The sequence below is a fragment of the Rhinatrema bivittatum genome, chromosome 2 (genome assembly GCF_901001135.1).
Source record: "Rhinatrema bivittatum chromosome 2, aRhiBiv1.1, whole genome shotgun sequence".
Taxonomy (NCBI): domain Eukaryota; kingdom Metazoa; phylum Chordata; class Amphibia; order Gymnophiona; family Rhinatrematidae; genus Rhinatrema; species Rhinatrema bivittatum.
In genome coordinates this window covers 822912974-822933619 of record NC_042616.1, presented here as the reverse complement: position 1 = coordinate 822933619, position 20646 = coordinate 822912974, and the positions used below count along the sequence as shown (strand labels likewise).

At 44.0% G+C, this 20646-nt stretch overlaps 1 protein-coding gene across 1 annotated transcript in view; it reads left to right on the top strand.

Moving 5' to 3' along the window:
- Positions 1-20646, top strand: part of WDR97 (WD repeat domain 97) — a 378285-nt gene that overhangs the window by 278198 nt on the left and 79441 nt on the right. The window contains exon 21 of the mRNA XM_029587226.1: positions 11982-12179. Within this exon, the coding sequence (XP_029443086.1) occupies positions 11982-12179 (198 nt within the window). The remainder of the gene's footprint in view (positions 1-11981; positions 12180-20646) is intronic.

The following is a 20646-nucleotide window of genomic DNA, read 5'->3' as shown; positions in this document are numbered from 1 at the left end:
GTGCAAGGAAGAGGGATTCAGTTTTGTTAGGAACTGGGGAACCTTTTGGGGAAGGGGGAGTCTCTTCCGAAGGGATGGGCTCCACCTTAACCAGGGTGGAACCAGACTGCTGGCGCTAACCTTTAAAAAGGAGATAGAGCAGCTTTTAAACTAGAACAAAGGGGAAAGCCGACAGTCGCTCAGCAGCACATGGTTCTGAATGATGCATCTTTGAAGGATACTAAGAGAACAGGGACATAGAGCATCCCAGTAGAGAGGTTGCAATAATTGCCAAAGAGGGTCAGGTGCCTTTAAGTAAAGTGCAGAAAGATTCCAAATTACCCCATCAGCTGATGAGCAGGCTGTTAATACAAACAAGAAACTTACTTTGAAATGTCTTTAAAAAAATGCTAGAAGTCTAAAAAATAAGATGGGAGCATTAGAGTGCATAGCACTGGGTGAAGAGGGAGATATAACTGGCATCTCAGACACCTGGTGGAAGGATGGATCAGACTGGTGGCGGGGTGGCACTACATATATATATATATATATATATATATATCTATAGATATATATATACATATAAAGAGAGCATTGAGCCGAACAGGATAAAAGTTCTGCAGGAAACAAAATGCAATGTTGAATCTTTATGGATAGATATTCCAGGAGAAAAAAGGAATAGAATAGTAATGGAGGTGTATTACTGTTCACCTGGCCAGAATGAACTAACAGACAATGAAATGCTAAAAAAAATTAGGGAAGTTATCAAAATCAGCAGCACAGTAATAATGGGAGATTTCAATTACCCCAGTACTGATTGGGTGACTGTCACATCAGGACACATTAGAGAGGTAAAGTTCCCAGATGGAATAAATGACGGCTTCATGGAGCAGCTGGTACCAGAACCAACAAGAGGGGAAACTATTTTTTTTATTTATTTATTTACTTAGAGTTTTTCTATACCGGCATTCGTGATACAATCACATCATGCTGGTTTACAAAATAACAGGGGGAGTGATAACTTTGAACCGTGAACAAGTGAAGAGAGTCAATGCAGTTACAATAGAAACAAGGCTGTTCAACTGGGGAAAGAGGAAACAAAGCTATAGTAACTTAACAGACAGAGGTGTAATTATTTACAGTGTGCTGAAGTGTCTTTCTATGGTTGATGCTAAGAACCAGTTAGGGTCTGGAAAGGCTTGTTTAAACAACCTCGTCTTAAGCCTTTTTCTGAATGTTAGAAGGCACGGTTCCTGTCTCAGATCGGGGGAATGGAGTTCCATATCGAGGGTCCCGCTGTAGAGAAGGCCCGGTCTCTATATGCTCGATAATGTGTGGATTTGGTTTGTGGTACATGTAGTGATCCTCTGTAGGCTTCTCTAATGGGTCTGGAGGAGGTAAGTTGTCTGAGCGGGATTTGTAGGTTAAGAGGAGCGTGATGATGGATGGCTTTATAGATAATGGTGATGGACTTATGGATAATCCTGAAATGTATCGGCAGCCAGTGTAAGTTTTTGAGAATGGGGGTGATGTGGTCTCTTCTCCTGGAGTTGGTCAGTGTTCTGGCTGCCGCATTTTGGAGCATCTGGAGGGGTTTGGTGGAGGAGGCAGGGAGACCTAGTAAGATAGCGTTACAGTAGTCTATTTTTGAGAAGATTATTGCTTGAAGATTAGACCTGGTCCTTAGTGGAACACAGGATTTGGTGTGAGAGGTAACAGTGTTGGAGCCACTTGGCAATAGTGATCACAACATTATCAAATCTGACATAATAACTGGAGGGAGCTCACTAAAGAAATCTATTGTGATAGCATTTAACTTCCAAGAAGGTGATTATGATAAAATGAGGAAAATGGTTAGGGAAAAACTGAAAGGAGCAAGTGCAAAGGTTAAGAGTTTAGCTCAGGCATGGATGTTGTTTAAAAACCCAAATAATGCAGAGGTGAGGCAAAACAGATGAATCATCTACTGACACAGAGGCTGTGGTAGAGAAGGAGAGGTATTTCTTCACTCAGTATAATGCTCAGGCAGACCTCTCTTGCATTTGGAAACAATAAGGCAATTGGTTGTGGAAGTACTGTTGGTCCCCCTGCACAGCCGTGCATTGGGAGGGACAGAGCAGGAGATCAAAACCGATTTTCACCAGTGTGGTTAACCGACAAATCTATCAGACATAAAAGGTAGATGATAAGAGACAAACACCTACAAAAAGACCACAAGACAAATAATGGAAAATATCATTAAGGAAATATTGTTTTAATAAGAATATGTGCATGAACCAATGATAAGAAATGAAAATAAAAATGTAAAAATAGATGTAAATAAACAAATAAAAAGCAGGATAAGAGCTCTACACATCAACAAGGGCAGCGGAGAAAAAAACAGCAAGGCAGCTTAGGATGTAACTAAATCTGTAGTTACTACGATGGGATGTACAGGGTGGTGAGGAGAGAAACCCGTTGAACCACGGAGAAGCTACAATAATGACCGCAGTAATGGAGAAACGGAACTGAGCAGCCTATCCTACTAAGAAGGGACATATGGTAAGAAAAAGGACTCGAGCAGGCATGCAAAACTACTTTCAGAAACGTGGTCGGAGGTACAAAGTTTCAAATTTGCCGAACAGGTAGTTAAGGGATCACAATTGCAAAATGCTGCAAAGACGATGCCTAGTAACTTGCAAAGGAAGAGATTGCCAGGGTGAAGAAAATATATAAAATAGCAAGGATGTCAAGCCACGGTAAAGAGATATAAATAACTGTAGCGATGGAAAACAGAAAACATCTAAGTAGCCTGTACTTATAATCATAAAATTACAAATGAGCATATAAAATGCCTTTATAAATGTAGATCAAAAATAAGAACATAAGAACATAAGAAATTGCCATGCTGGGTCAGACCAAGGGTCCATCAAGCCCAGCATCCTGTTTCCAACAGTGGCCAATCCAGGCCATAAGAACCTGGCAAGTACCCAAACACCAAGAAGATCCCATGCTACTGATGCAATAACACTAGAAACATAGAAACATAGAAACATAGAAATGACGGCAGAAGAAGACCAAACGGCCCATCCAGTCTGCCCAGCAAGCTTCACATTTTTCTCTCATACTTATCTGTTTCTCTTAGCTCTTTGGTTCTATTTCTCTTCCACCCCCACCATTAATGTAGAGAGCAGTGATGGAGCTGCAACCAAGTGAAATATCAAGCTTGATTAGTTAGGGGTAGTAGGGGTAGTAACCGCCGCAATAAGCAAGCTACACCCATGTTTATTTGTTTTACCCAGACTGTGTTATTCAGCCCTTATTGGTTGTTTTTCTTCTCCCCTGCCGTTGAAGCAGGGAGCTATGCTGGATATGCGTGTAGTATCAGTTTTTCTTCTCCCCTGCTGTTGAAGCAGAGAGCTATGCTGGATATGCGTGAAGTATCAGTTTTTCTTCTCCCCTGCCGTTGAAGCAGAGAGCTATGCTGGATATGCGTGAAGTATCAGTTTTTCTTCTCCCCTGCCGTTGAAGCAGAGAGCTATGCGTGAAGTATCAGTTTTTCTTCTCCCCTGCCGTTGAAGCAGAGAGCTATGCTGGATATGCATTGAAAGTGAAGTATCAGGCTTATTTGGTTTGGGGTAGTAACCGCCTTAACAAGCCAGCTACTCCCCACTTTGTGAGTGCGAATCCTTTTTTCCACATTTCCTCTTGCTGTTGTAGCTTAGAGTGATGTTGGAGTCACAGTAACCATGTGTATGTTTATTGAATAAGGGTATTATCTCCAGGCAGTAGCCGTCATTCTGGCGAGCCACCCACTCTTTATTGACGGCCTCTTGATTTTATGGATCCACAGTGTTTATCCCACGCCCCTTTGAAGTCCTTCACAGTTCTGGTCTTCACCACTTCCTTCGGAAGGGCATTCCAGGCATCCACCACCCTCTCCGTGAAGAAATACTTCCTGACATTGGTTCTGAATCTTCCTCCCTGGAGCTTCAAATCGTGACCCCTGGTTCTGCTGATTTTTTTCCTATGGAAAAGGTTTGTCGTTGTCATTGGATCATTAAAACCTTTCAAGTATCTGAAAGTCTGTATCATATCACCTCTGCTCCTCCTTTCCTCCAGGGTGTACATATTTAGATTCTTCAATCTCTCCTCATAAGTCATTTGATGAAGACCTTCCACCTTTTTGGTCACCCTTCTCTGGACCGCCTCCATCTTGTCTCTGTCTCTTCGGAAATACGGTCTCCAGAACTGAACACAATAGTCCAGGTGAGGTCTCACCAAGGACCTGTACAAGGGGATAATCACTTCCCTTTTCTTACTCGATATTCCTCTCTCTATGCAGCCCAGCATTCTTCTGGCTTTAGCTATCACCTTGTCACATTGTTTCGCCGACTTCAGATCATTAGACACCATCACCCCAAGGTCTCTCTCCTGCTCCGTGCACATCAGCCTTTCTCCCCCCATCGAATACAGTTCATTCGGATTTCCACTCCCCATATGCATGACTTTGCACTTCTTGGCATTGAATGTCAGCTGCCATGTCTTCGACCACTCTTCCATCTTCCTTAAATCCCGTCTCATTCTCTCCACTCCTTCCGGCGTGTCCACTCTGTTGCAGATCTTAGTGTCATCCGCAAAAAGACATACCTTACCTTCTATCCCTTCCGCAATGTCGCTCACAAAGATATTGAAAAGGACCGGTCCCAACACCGATCCCTGCGGTACACCGCTTAAAACCGCTCTCTCTTCAGAGAGAGTTCCATTTACCATCACACATTGTCTTCTGTCCGTCAACCAGTTTGCAATCCAGGCCACCACCTCGGCACTCACTCCTAAGCTTCTCATTTTATTCACCAGTCTCCTGTGCGGGACAGTGTCAAAAGCTTTGCTGAAATCCAAGTAGATGACATCGAGTGCTCTTCCTCGATCCAATTCCTTGGTTACCCAGTCAAAAAAGTCAATCAGATTTGTCTGACAGGATCTTCCAATGGTGAATCCATGCTGCCTCTGGTCCAGCAATTCTCCCGACTGTAGATAGTTCACTATTCTCTCTTTCAACAGTGACTCCATTACTTTTCCCACCACTGAAGTGAGGCTAACCGGTCTGTAGTTACCAGCCTCTTCTCTGTTCCCACTCTTGTGAAGCGGGACCACCACCGCTCTCCTCCAATCATTCGGCACCACTCCCGTTTCTAGGGATCTATTGAATAGGTCACACAGCGGACCTGCCAGCACATCTCTGAGCTCCCTCAGTATTCTGGGATGAACTTCATCAGGCCCCATGGCTTTGTCCACTTTCAGTTTCACCAGCTCTTCCCATACATTTTCTACTGTAAATGGAGTTACATCTACTCCATTCCCCTCCAGTTTCTTGTTAACTAGTGTCGGTCCTTCTCCAGGGTCCTCTTTAGTGAACACAGAACTGAAGTATTCATTTAATATTTCTGCCATTTCTTCGTCTCTCTCCACGCATTGATCCTTTCCACCTTTCAATTTCACTATACCATTTTGAACTTTTCTCTTTTCACTGATATATCTGAAAAATGTTTTGTTACCACTCTTTACCTCTTTGGCAATCCTCTCTTCCGCTTGACTTTTTGCCATCTTGATTAATTTCTTCGTCTCCCTCAGTTCTACCAGATATTCTTCTTTGTGTTCCTCCTTTTGGGATCTTTTATATTTCTTGAATGCTGTTCTTTTAGCCTTTATTTTGTCAGCCACCTCCTTTGAGAACCAGATAGGTTTCATTTTTCTTTTGCTTTTCTTTACTTTTCTAACATATAGATTAGTTGCCTTGGTGATTGCTCCTTTTAGATTGGTCCACTGTTGATCCACATCTCTCTCGTTTTCCCAGCCTTTTAGTTCTTCCTCCAGGTACTTCCCCATTTCATCAAAGTCTGTGTTTTTGAACATCAAAACTTGGGTTTTTGTGCTTCTTTTCAGTGTCCTTTTTGTGATATTAAACCATACCGTTTGATGATCACTGGTGCTGAGGTGGGCACCCACCTGGACGTCTGAGACATTATCTCCATTAGTGAGCACTAAGTCGAGTATAGCTCCTTCTCTCGTGGGTTCCATTACCATTTGTTTGAATAAAGCTACTTGCAGGGCATCTACTATTTCTCTACTATTTTTAGATTCTGCAGATGGGATTCTCCAGTCTACATCTGGCATATTAAAGTCTCCAACGATCACCACTTCTCCTTTCTTTGCTATCCTTTGGATGTCTTCAATCAGATCTCTGTCCAGCTCTTCCTTTTGGTTTGGAGGCCTGTAAACCACTCCAATAAAAATGGATGCCCCATCTTTTTTTAAGTCTGCCCATAGTGCTTCTTCTTTGCCCCATCTTCCTTGCAGCTCAGATGCTTGGATATTGTTTCTGACATATAGAGCCACTCCTCCCCCATTCCTATCCTCTCTGTCCTTCCTTAACAAGTTATAGCCTGGTATTGCCGTATCCCAGTCATGATATTCTGTAAACCATGTTTCCGTGACAGCAACAATGTCCAAGTCCGCCTCCACCATTAGGGCTTGCAGCTCTGGGATTTTATTACCCAAACTACGAGCATTTGTGCTCATAGCTTTCCAGCTTTCTTTGCTCAGGTTACTGCTGTTCCTGGACTCCTTTTGTGACCTATTTAGTTGAGGTTTGTTATCCACTTTTCTCTTTGCATTTGTGCAAGGGAAGATATTAATGCCTCTGATGACAGAATCATCCATCACTGTGAGCTTTTTCCTTTGGTTTCTGATTTGGAATTTCTGTATGCATTGGGTTTTTTCTCTCTTTTCCGATAACATTTCAATCTTTTTCTCAAGGACTTCTTCAGAATTTAATACAGAGAAGGCATTTTGTACTTGTTGCACTTGATACAGTGTGTGTCTACGGAACACAGGTCTTATTCTACCAGAGCCCACTGAAATACTTTTAAAGTTCCTTAATGGCCTGTGTGAGTGGTGGGATAGAGTTGTGGGTTGCACAGCTTTCAATAATGGGTGTCTGTGGGTTACAGGTCTTATCCTACCTGAGCCCACGGTAAATCTCTTTTTTCTTGAGTTTTGGTTATTCAGTGGAAAGTGGAAATTATTTCCTGAATAATGTACCGTGGCTGAGACTCTCTTTATTGAAGCTAATTCAGCTTTAAAGTCATCCAGCTCCTTTTCCAAGGTAGAGAGTTTTGAACAAAAGGGGCAAGCCTTAAGTTTCCATATGATTACCCTCAATATAAAGGCTCCACAGCAGTTGCATTGAATAGTACTCATTTAGGTAAGTTATTTGATTGGTGCACCTAAGGAATAATCAATTTACTAATTTATCTGGTTGCCTATTATGAAGTTAGGATGACTACATTAGAAATACAAACCTAGGGGTGGGAGGGAGTTAAACAGTTTATACCTAGGTCAAGCTGGGTAGGGCAAGACACTTTCTGAAAGTTTACTTGTCCTTTAGCTAGTAAAAGGATCCCACAGCACTTATATCCCAATTTGTAACAGATTATATAACAGTTATACAATTAGAGGGATACTGGGAATTTTTTTCTTTTTTTTTTGTGGCTTTTTTGAATCTTACAACAATCTAATATCAAGAAACCAAACAGATTAGTATACAATATAATCAAGAAACCAAACTGATTAGTATACAACACTGGAATAGAAAGGGATTTGAAATCACAGAGCAGTTTTCTACACAGAATCTGTGTAGAAAGCAGTTTTCTACACAGAATCCCATGCTACTGCTGCAATTAATAGCAGTGGCTATTCCCTAAGTATAATTGATTAATAGCCGTTAATGGACTTCTCCTCCAAGAACTTATTCAAACCTTTTTTGAACCCAGCTACACTAACTGCACTAACCACATCCTCTGGCAACAAATTCCAGAGCTTTATTGTGCGTTGAGTAAAAAAGAACTTTCTCCGATTAGTCTTAAATGTGCCACATGCTAACTTCATGGAGTGCCCCCTAGTCCTTTTATTATTCGAAAGTGAAAATAACCGAGTCAACTTAATTAATATTCACATCTACCCGTTCTAGACCTCTCATGATTTTAAACACCTCTATCATATCCCCCCTCAGCCATCTCTTCTCCAAGCTGAACAGCCCTAACCTCTTCAGCCTTTCCTCATAGGGGAGTTGTTCCATCCAAATGCAACTTTACAAAGAGAAACACAGTTACGGCCGGCTGTAAAGTCAAGTGGTAAGTAACTAAGGGCTGCAGATGAGTAAAATAATGGGAAAAAGAAACAGGATTAGTGCAAAACATACCTTTTACAGAAATGCACCCAGTGTGACAGTCTGCCGACGGTATCCGCTGTAATCCGCAGGTTTAAACCTGTAAAGCGCACCAAATCACTGGGGCAGAAAGAACGTAATGATGAAAGCATACAGTCGCGATGCGCAACGCCATGACGAAACAGGCCAAGAACAAAATGGTTTTAAAGCCATAGAAAGGAAACAGGTAGATCAGGAAAACCTGGCACACAGACAAGATACCTAGTGTAACTGTTGCGCCCGTCGGTCGCAGACGGCTGTGACCTCTGTTGCTCACCTCCTTTTTCCCTGCACCAGTAATTCTCGGACACTTGGCGACCTCTGCATGCCGCGCTCCTCAGCGTTCCTGGGATGGCGGGGGCAGTCCCGTCCGCCATCTTGAATCGGGGATTACCTAAGGCATGCGCGCGCGCCAGGCCCCATCTTATACACGGCATGGTGGGAACCTCGGGGGCATCCCTTCCACGTGACGTCATCTGCCTGCGTGTATTTGAGCCAGCCGGTCTGAGCTACCTACGAGTTAGCAAGGACTTCCTTCCTGCTGAATTCCACTACTTCGGAGGCGCCTTACTTTATTTCCCCTCTCCGAGTTTAATGCCCCTGTGCAATTACTGTCACCTTATTCAACACATTATCAAGATATATCTACAATGTTCCTAACTGACATGGTTTATTCCGCCCTCCCAGTTTATTGCACCCTGTTATATGCACTACTGTTTTCAAGTTCTATGTAAACCGATATGATGTTCACACGAATACCTGTCTATAAAAGCCTTTAAATAAATAAATAAATAAATGATCACTGTTGCCAAGTGGCCCCACCAATGTTACCTCTCTCACCAAATCCTGCCTTCCACTAAGAATTAGATATAAAATAGCTCCCTCTCTTGTTGGTTCTTGAACCAATTGCTCCATGAAGCAGTCATTTATTACATCCAGGAACTTTATGTCTCTAGAAAGTCCTGATGTTACATTTACCCAGTCAATATTGGGGTAATTGAAATCTCCCATTATTATTGCACTGCCAAATTGGTTTGCTTCCCTGATTTCTCTTAGCATTTCATCATCTGTCTGACCATTTTGTCCAGGTGGACGGTAGTATACTCCTATCACTATACTCTTACCCAACACACATGGGATTTCTACCCATATAGATTCTACTGAGCATTTACTCTCTTGTATGATCTTTATCCTGTTGGACTCTATACCCTCCCGGACATAAAGTGCCACACCCCCACCAAATTGATCCTCCCTATCATTGCGATATTTATTTATTTAAGGGTTTTTACATACCGCGGCACCTTAGTAACATCACCTCGGTTCACAGTGTAACATAACATAGCAACAGGCTTTACAATAAATTTCATATCTAACAGGGATTGAGCTAACTGGGACATTTCAATATAGGAAAACAGGGGGAAGTTAAATATTTGGTTAACATTCGCAGTTCAACATGGGGAGTTCATATAATTTGTACCCTGATATAGCACTGTCCCATTGGTTATCCTCCTATCACCAAGTCTCTGAGATGCCAATTAAGTCTATGTCATCATTTGCTGCTATACCCTCTAACTCTCCCATCTTACTTCTTAGACTTCTGGCATTGGCATACAGACAGTTCAACGTGTGTTTTTTGTTTGTATTAACAACCTGCTTTTCAGTTGACAGGGATAAATTGGAATCCTTTAGCTCAGGTGATTCTTTACTTGTAGGGACATGGATGAATGTGGAAGTGGGTAGACTCAACTGTAATCTAAGGAATTATTTCTTTACAAAGAAGGTAGTGGATGCATGGAACAGTTTTCCTGTTGCGATCAGCGGTCTATGGGCTGCCCCGACAAACCGCCCCTCTTACCTCCTGCCTTAGGCTGATGCAGTAGGAACCTGCCAACAGGCCTAGGCCACGCTGATTGCCACTTCCCTAGGCAGCAGGACAACGTCAACAACCCGATGTAGTGAGACACTGCCACTGACCCAATGTGGCTGGCCCCCATCGCTGATGCCCTGAATGGCACGCTGCCTTAGGCACATGCGTGCGCTTCTCGGCGGTATTTAAAGGGACCATGGAGGAAAGTTCCCTGCGGCCCCTACTGCTGTTGTCTGATGCTGAAGCATATAAAATCCCTCTCCTGACTCTGCTCCAGCACCTTGGCAATAAGTTGATTGCCTTTGGTAGAGGAAGTTACTTGACTGTGTTTCTGGTCTTCATCCTGTGCCCCTGGTCTTCATTCCTGCTTTCCTGGTCATTGTCTTGGCAGTCCCTGGTTGTCATTGCTGAGTTCCTCATCTTTGTTCTGTCGTCAGTCTTAAAGCTTTAACTCATTGGCTTGGTACACTCCTGTGTACTCTGTTTGCAAGGAGAGTATTGAACACTATCGCATTTCGGAAAACATTGCTTTTTTATTCAAAAGTGAGAAATTCAAATGGTGGATAAATATATACCAATTGCATAGTCATTTGGATATTGTGAATATGAGGGCGTATTAATCATCTGTAAGCCCCTGAAGCAGCCCTTTGTTGGGCGAAACTCAGGCCTAGAGTCGGGCAACTAATAAACGGATTTTTAAAGGACTTTCGGCTATTCCTTTTATTGTTTCCTCACGGCTTTCTTAGACCGTCTTCCTCTGTGTTTTTTGGGTCTGACTATGCTGGTACTCAGCCTGTTTTGGACCCTGGCCTGTGACTCATCCATATCCACAGATCTCCACCTCATCAGCAGAGGCCCATGCCTAAGTCTGCCGGCCCTGTTACCTGAAGGCTCAACCTAAGGGAACAAGGGCTGGTATAAGTGAAACTCCAGTTGGGCCTCTGCCATAGCCAGCTCCACCAGCCAATGGTGGGGACCTGCAAGGTTCCTTACTGCAGGTTGCACCAACTCGACCTCGGACCAAGGGTCCTTGCCCACAACCTTCCCCATGGAGGTAGTGGAGACATTGAAAGTTTGTGAATTCAAGAAAGCATGGAATAAACAGAGAGGTATATGGGGACAAATAAGGAATAGTAGGAATTGTAAAGCTGAGTTGTTGGTGTGAATGGGCAGACTAGATAGGCTGCATGATCTTTTTCTGCCATCATCTTTCTATGTTTTTGTGAAAGGTAGTGGAAGAAAGGAGAAAGGAGAGAGTTATGGAGAAGATGCAAGAGTAAAGCATAATGCTTAGGGGAAAATTGCATCTTGGTCAGAGTGTGAAGATGGAGAAAAAGAGGGATAAGAGGTCATGAATGCAGATGAGGTTATTTGAAATTGAGTGGGCATTCCCTAGGGAACACGAGAAAGAGAGGAAATGGGTAGGCTAGGGATAATGCTGGGGAACTAATGGGTTGATACACAGATGGGGTGAGTTATCTCCAGTTAGGAGCAGAAAAGCCAAAGTGTGATGATAGTGATGAGGATGATGTACTCTTGGGGAGAGTGATAATAGATGGATGAGAGAGGGAAACAATAAATGCTCAAGAACAGTTGACAAGACAGAAGAGGGACTGGATAAGGAGATGGAAAATATAGGGATGGGCAGTGGGCTTGATGTTTGCAATAGGAAATATAATTGGAGAATATCAGGAACAGAAAGCATTGGGGAGCCGTAGGAAGTAAAATTGGTGCTGACTTTAGGTAGCCAATGTTTTATTGGAAATCTGAGTTGATGATTGATATTTTCCTACATTTTAGAGATTATTGATTTGATTGAATCCTTTTTCTCAGTAGATGGATGAATTCCTATTATGCTCACTGAGACTTGCCCATTCATTTTCTCAGGGCTTCTCGGCACCAAAGACTACGAAGGAATTTGTCTCTCAGCTCCTGAACTGGTTAAAAGTTGTGAGCTTTGATGTGAAGCTAGAGATCATTAATGCACTCCTTCAACTCCATGAGCAGCAAGCGCTCGAGAACATCATAGATGTCCAAGATGCACTGCTGAAACTCCTGGACCAAACGGATTCGGAGATATTCAAGGTTAGAGGAAAACAGTCACTTATTTACTTATTTATTTGTTTGTTTACATCTTATTGCCTGTTTTTATTACAACAGAGTCCCGGTCACTAAAACATACCAAAAAACCATGTGAATCCCTAGTAACATCCCATATAACAGTCAAGGTGACACAGTGACAGAAATCAAGACACGATTCTAATCTGTACCTATGGAAAAAATCCTTAGGGATAAGGCTGATAAAGACAGACCGTAAAGAAGAAAGCAGAGTTAGGAACAGGCACCGATTTATTAAATATAATCTAATTATGATCTTCATTTTACCCCACTATCAACGTGTAGTCCTGCTTTCTCTGGAAAATGTGAACCGCAAGTTCATGCAGGTGATAGACACGACACTCATTCCAACCATGGTGCGATTTTTAATATTTGAACTGAACAATTACATTTTCCTCTATCAGTCAGGCTGTACCTCTCACTCAGTGAGTTCAACAGGATAACCAGTTCCACATGTGAGTGGCATCTACCAGAGCCTTCTGGGAAGCTGGTGAAAGCTTTTCTGAGCATGTGCAGGATTCTTCAAGGGCTGGCAGGTGATGGCATCTGATGAAGGGTGGTGCACAGATTTTCCCTAAAAGCCTCTAGAAGCTTTTGCCATGCTCATCAGAGCATGTGCAGCCCCCCACATCACCTCGGTGCGCAGGGCCCCTTCAGCCTTCGCTTTTCCCTGGGGCCTTTAGGTTGTGGGATTTTTCTCTCTTGCTCTCTTTTTCTCTCAAGTTGGAAAAGTCCCAAAAGTAACAGATGAATTGTTTTTTCTCATGGGGCTGTTGTGCTCGTCGGTCGCAGATGGCTGCGCCATCTGTTGCTCACCTCTTTTTTCCCAGCTCCAGCGATTCTGGCTAAGATGGCGACCTCTGCCTCCAAACGCTGACCTCCCTGGCGTCCCCAGGATGGCATGGTGATCACGTTCGCCATCTTGAATCGGGGATTACATAGGGCACACGCACACGCGCCAGTCCCTCTCAAATACACGTCATGGCAGGAACCTCGGTGGCGTCCCCTCCGCATGACGTCACCCGCCAGTGTATTTAAGCCTTCCGGACTTTCCTACCTACGAGTTAGCAAGAATTTCCTTCCTCCTGAATTCCACTATCTCGGAGTCGCTTCGCTTACTCCTCAGGGGCCTTGCCGTGTTCCGGCTATCCACTCCTCGGAGGGCCTTTCTCCTTGAAGTCTCCACTTCTCTCAGCTTGTGAGCACACCTCGCTACCACCATCTCTGCTAACGGAATCTCCTGTGTACCCCGTGCCTTGGGTCACTACCGTGCCTGCCGCAGCAAGACCTTTGCCACACTTCAGAGTGAGTACTTCAGCTACCCTGCTCTGCTGCTCCTGCACCACTCATCATCTACAGCGTGGATTCTCGGCATACCCTGTCCTATAGGCCACTACCGGATCTACTCTACAAGAAGTGCTATTTGGAGGAAGCATTTCCCGGCATACCCCGCTCTGCGGGCCACTACCGGATACCATCTGTGGGTACACATCTACTCTGGACTGTGTCTTACTGCCCGTTCTACGGGCATATATTCTCGTTGCTGTATAATAAAACCTTGCTTCTCTCTATGTCCTTCTCTGCTGAGACTATGCCTATCGTGATGAGTCCCCACAGGGCTCCTCCCTGTGGGTGGAGTCAGCTCTCACCACAATCTAGGGTTCACAACCAAGCCAAATTATAACAGATTGCTAACTCCATGGACCCGGCTCAGGTCTCAGCCCTGCAGGCCACGTATCACCGAGCAACAGAGGACCTTAGAGACATTGGCTAACGCCTTTAATCAGTTGAATTCCCGACTGAACACTCCTTCTACTTCGGACAAAGATGCCCTGCCTCAAGTGGTCGCTGTGTGTACTGCAGTGCCTTTACCAGCTCCCACTCACTTCTCATGAGATTCCCTGTTTTGTAGGGGTTTTCTAAACCAGTGCTGTATGCACTTCTCACTGCAACCATCTTATTTTCCTACTGCAATAACCAAGACGACGTATATCCTGTCTCTGTTAGATGGGAAAGCTCTGGCCTGTGCTTCACCTCTCTGGGAGCTCAACGATCCAGTCCTTAGTGACCTGCCCGGATTTCTGGCTCTCTTCAAGTCAGTATTTGATGACCTTGCACGCCAGGCAGTTGCTGGATCTGCACTCTTACACCTTCAACAAGGAGGTAAACCACTTCCGGACTATGTCATAGAATTTAAAACCTTGTCTTCTGAACTCCACTGGGATCTGGGCTGCCTACATGCAATTTTCTTAGAGGGTCTCAACTCCGGTATAAAGGATGAACTAGCGGCTTGTGACTTGCCTGACACCCTGGACTCTCTCATTCATCTCGCAGGGAGAGTTGATCGCCGCATACGCGAACATTCGCAGGAGGCAAAGAGTCCTAAGAAGCATTCCCCAGGAGGTATACGCACTCACTCCACGCCTACAACTCTGGCTCAGCCTTCACCACCCATTGAAGAAGACGAGCCTATGCAGCTAGGCTGCAGCCACTTAACCGCCAAGGAGAGGCGCTTTTGGAAAAGAATGGGTCTCTGCATGTACTGCGGACAACCCAGCCATGCAGTCCAAGCCTGCCCTATCTGTCCGGGAAACTTGCAGACCTAGGATCCGCTGGAGGACTCTTCCTAGGTCTGACTCACCCTCTCCTCCACTGACTCTTCCCATCTCCATCATCTCCGGGAGTCTCGAATTTCAAACTCTTGTACTCGTTGACTCCGGCACAAGTGGGAATTTTATACTGAGAAGACTGGTAGAATACCTATGGATTCCCACCACGCTGACATCCACTCCGCTCCTTCTCTCTTCAATACAGAGAGAGCCGTTGCCCGGAGAAGTTTCTCTCACCACACAACCGATATGCTTGCATACTGATGCTCTTCATACCAAGACCATCTCATTTCTGGTCCTTGACAAAGCTATTCATCCAGTAGTGCTCGGCCTACCCTGGCTGCAATACCACACTCCCCAATTTAACTGGGCCACTGTGGAGTTATCGTAATGGGGAGCAGCTTCCATGTATGTCTACCGTTACTTCTCTTCCTGGCTTACCGCCCCAGTATGCATCCTTTCAAGACGTATTTTCTAAACAAGCAGCAGACGTACTACCACCGCATAAATCCTTCGACTGTGCTATAAATTTGAAACCAGACTCGGAACCTCCTAGAGGAAGAGTATATCCACTGTCACTATCGGAGACGGAGGCCATGTCAGCCTACATTCAAGAAAACCTGCAAAAAGGTTTTATCAGACCTTCCAAGTCACCAGCTGGTCCTGGGGGTTTTTTTGTTGGCAAAAAGGATGGATCCCTTCGCCCTTGTATTGACTACAGAGGTCTTAATGAGATCACCCTAAAGGACCAAAACCCTTTACCTCTCATTTCAGAGTTATTTGACAGACTCCAAGGGGCCAAGATTTTCACTAAGTCCGTATTCATCATGGGGATGAGTGGAAAACAGTCTTTAATACCCGTGATGGGCATTTTGAATACTTAGTTATGCCGTTCGGCCTGTGTAACGCACCAGCTGTATTCCAAAATATGATGAATTTGATTCTACGAGATATGTTATACCAATGTGTGGTTGTATATTTAGACGACATATTAGTCTTCTCCTGTGATCTTCAAAGTCATCAGGCAGATGTTGTGAAAGTCCTGCAAAGATACGAGATAATCATCTATACGCCAAGTTTGAGAAATGTGCCTTCCACCAGGAGTCCGTCCCATTTTTGGGTTACATTGTGTCCAATAAGGGATTCCAAATGGATCCACAAAAACCCAAAAGCATACAGGACTGGCCTCAACCCACTGGTCTTAAAGCTCTCCACTTTACCAATTACTATCACACATTCATCAACCACTTCTCAACCCTGACAGCACCACTTACTGCCATGACTAAGAAGGGAGCTAATCCCTCACAGTGGTCTCCAGAAGCTATTGCTGCCTTTCAAACCCTCGAAGAGGCATTCCTTAAAAAACCTTGTCTACGCCATCTGGACCCTCGACGACCATTTGTTGTCGAGGTCGATGCCTCTGATGTCGGCGTAGAAGCCATGCTCAGTCAACACAGTGACACCAATACTCTGCACCCGTTTTCTTTTTTTTTTCCCGGGGTTTTTATCCAGCCGAGAGAAATTACGGTATCGGAGATAAAGAGCTATTGGTTATCAAGCTGGCCTTCGAAGAGTGGCGCCCATGGCTTGAGGGGGCACAACACCACATAACTGATACACAGACCACAAGAACGTGGAATATCTGCGACATGCGCAGCGACTCAATCATCAACAAGCCTGATGGTCTTTGTTTTTTAACTGGTTTGACTTTCTGCTTAGGTACCGTCCTGCTGACAAGAAAGTCTGCGCAAATGCCCTCTCATGCTCCTTTACGTCTGACGATGTCCCAGACGAACCTCGCCATATCATCAGCCCTGAAAAAGTGATGTTGGCCGCTACTCATTCCGTTCCAGCTGGTAAGAAGATGGTACCTCGGGCTCTGAGAAAGAAACTTCTGAAATGGGCTCACAATTCCCGGTTGGCCGGTCATCCTGGACAGGCCCATACACTATCCACCTTACAAAGATTCTATTGGTGGCCTTCAATGAAGGCAGATGTACAAGTGTATGTAGAATCTTGTGCTACTTGCGCTCGACAGAAGCCTCCAGCTGGACGCCCCTGGGGTTTTCTCCAGCCGTTACCAGTTTCAGATGAGCCTTGGATGCACATCACGACTGATTTTGTCATTGACTTGCCAGTATCCAACGGAAACAATACTGTATGGGTCACAGTAGATCGCTTCTCGAAAATGGCACACTTCGTGGCATTGCCCGGACTACCATCTGCCCCAGAACTTGCCAAATTGTTTATAAAGCATATTTTCTGCCTGCATGGCATGCCGAAGCATAACTTGTCGGATAGAGGCGTATGGTTCACAGCCAAGTTCTGGAGGGCACTGTTGCGAAAATTCGACATCTCCTTAGGCTTAATGTCAGCATACCATCCACAATCAAATGGTCAGATGGAAAGAATGAACCATACGCTGAAACAATTTATTCGTTCATACGTCAACTCCAGGCAAAGCGTTTGAGCAGAATTGCTCCCAGGGGCCAAGTTTGCCCTGAATTCTCACCCTGCATCTGCTACTGGATCCACACCATTTCAAATAGTGTATGGCTGTCAGCCATTGCCTCAACTTCCTTTACCTTTGTCAGTAACATCTCCTGCAGCTCAAGCTACAGCAGAGGAACTCCACCAACTTTGGAAATAGACCAAAGATCTTCTGCATAAAGCAGGACAACAGGCCAAGAAGAGCTATGATGTTCATCATAGAGCAGCACCCCAATTCCAACCGGGGGATAAGGTATGGCTTAGTACCAAGTTCATCCGTCTCAAGCTGCCTTCTGTCAGATTCGCTCCTTTCTCCGTCCTTCATCACCTAGGACCACTGACTTACAGCCTGCAACTACCTTCTTCCATGAAGATACACAATGCTTTCCATGTATCTCTTTTGAAGCCTCTCGTTCTCTCCGAGTTCTCCAGTAAGACTCCACACCTGCTGCCTCTTTCAGCTGAAGAGAACATCACGTACCAAGTGGGTGACATCCTGGAAAGCACGGGGAATACTTGTTATCCTGGGAAGGATATGGGCCAGAAAAAAATAGTTGGAAGCCTGCTTCCAATATCCTCGTCAAAGACTCAATCCATCAATTTCATCTAACTCATCCAAGGAAGCTGAAACCCCCTGGGAGGGGCCCTAAGAAGGTGGATACTGTTGTGCCCATCGGTCACAGACGGATGCGCCCTCTGTTGCTCACCTCTTTTTTCCCAGCTCCAGCGATTATGGCTAAGATGGCGACCTCTGCCTCCAAACGCCGACCTCCCTGGCATCCCCGGGACGGCATGGACGATTGCGTTCGCCATCTTGAATCGGGGATTACATAGGGCACGCACACGCGACAGTCCCTCTCAAATATGTTGGCCGCCAGCTAATGTCCTTCAATTTCAAGTTCTATAACACAACCACCTCATTTAACTGTTCGTTGTAAATATTTAAAATGCTATTAACCTTTTCTTTTTCTTTCCTCTCCCAGTTTAAGCATCCCTGTTTTTTGTAATTGCTTTCTTCCGCACTACAGTTCCAGTTTGTTTTTTCTTTTTACGCACCACTGTTTTAATGTAAACCAGCATGATGTGATTTATCATGAATGCCGGTATATAAAAACCTTAAATAAATAAATAAATAAATAAATAAAAATACATGTCATGGCGGGAACCTCGGGGGCATCCCCTCAGTATGACGTCACTCGGCAGTGTATATAAGCCTTCTGGACTTTCTTGCCTACCAGTTAGCTTGGATTTCCTTCCTGCTGAATTCCACTACCTCGGAGATGCTTCGCTTGTTCCTGAATTCCTGTATGAACTCCTTAGGTACCCGCTCCTCGGGGGCCATGCCACATTCTGGCTATCCACTCCTCGGAAGGCCTTTCTCCTTGAAGTCTCCACTTCTCTCAGCTTGTGAGCACACCTCGCTACCACCATCTCTGCTGACGGAACCTCCAGTGTACCCCATGCCTTGGGTCACTACCATGCTTGCCGCAGCAAGACCTTTGCAACACTTCAGAGTGAGTACTTCAGCTACCCTGCTCTGCTCCTCCTGCACCACTTGTCATCTACAGCGTGGATTCTCGGTGTACCCCGCTCTGCAGGCCACTACTAGATCTTCTCTACAGGGTGTGTCATAATGTCAACTATGTTTATTTTGAATCTTCTCAATTGTGATTAGCTCTCTATGAAGAACTGGCCATTTTTGAATTGATGGTGTTTGGTGTACTTCTCACGTTTTCCTTTTGTCTATTCCAATGTTATTTCACTCTTTCTTCTTTCTTGGTCTCTTCTCTTTTTCCTTTTATAATAGAGGTATGTGTAAACAATATTTTTCTTTTGTACACGTGTTTCATCCCTCTTAATTTTTCTGGTACAGGGATCCTTGTGTTGTAATTGTAAATTTATTAAAAATAAAATATAAGAAAAAAAGGGGGGGGGGAAAAGATCCTTTGGAGTTTATCTCTCATTAATGCTGATTATGACATTTGCCAAACTACTCCAGCTTAGGCTGGAACATCTTATGCCCTCATTTGTTCACCCTGACCAGACCGATTTTATTAAAGGAAACTTCTCTATTAAAAATTCTAGAGGATTATTAAACATTGGCTGTCTGGCTAAAAAGCATGGGGTTCCAGGTCTAATCCTGTCACTAGACGCAGACAAAGCCTTTGACCGGGTCTGCTTGCAGTGCTTCAAAAGATGGGCTTTCCTGATCGATTTCTGCTCTGGATTAAGGCAGTAGATTTAAATCCTAAACTTCAGATTCAAATTAATGGCTGAGATTACTAGAAGGGTAAGACAAAGGTGTCCCTTGTCTCCTTTTCTTTTTGACTTGACCCTAGAACCTCTGGTTCAAAAGATTAACGAGGACTCTCGGATACAGGGTTTCCAATTTAGCTGGGCCCATGAAGTCTTATTGTTTATAACTCAGGTTAATAAATCTGCTCCTGCGTTGCTAGCCTTGCTTCATCGGTGCAATAGTCTATCGGGCTATCTGGTTAACTGTACCAAACCTGCGGTTCTGAAGACTGGCTTCCAGATTGTTTTAATTCTTTCTCGATTATGATGACTTATTTCAAATATTTGGGGATAAATGTATCTGCTTACATTGTGGATCTTTTTCAGGTTAATTACGCAGCTGTTATTAAAAAATTGAAATCTGATTTGGAAAACTGGATTCTTTTTCCATTAAGCTTCTTGTTGGGGAAGCTATATCTAGTGAAGATGGTGGTTGTTCCTCACCTGCTGTATTGTAAAAAAAATCATTTTACAAAATTCAGTTACTAAGAAAGCTGAAACCATTACTTTGTCATCCCGATTTCCGTTTAGTTTTACAATCTCTCATCCTGACAGCATTAGACTATTGCAACTCTCTATACCTTGGTCTTCCAAACTCCTCCATCCGATCTCTTCAATTAATTCAAAACTCTGCAGCACGTCTACTCATTAAAATTCCTCGTAGAGCTCATATTACACCAATTCTACAGTCTCTCCATTGGTTATCCATTCAGTACCGTATTCAATATAAAGTCCTCATTTACAACCCTTCCTCTGTGTGGTTATGTTCATTTCTTAGAATCTACCAATCGTCTTGACAACTACATTTGGTTAATAGATGCAAGACATGACATTACTGGCAATCGAGCCCTCTCAGTATCAGGCCCTACTTTATGAAACTCACTTCCACACAATATTCTCTCATTTCCACCACTAAAGCATTTAAAAAAGCTTTTAAAACTTATTTATGTACCCTTGCTTTCAGCAACCTTAATTTTTAACCACTTTTAATTTATTCTTTTTAGCTATTTTTGTCTTTTATTTTTTTATTCTATGTTACT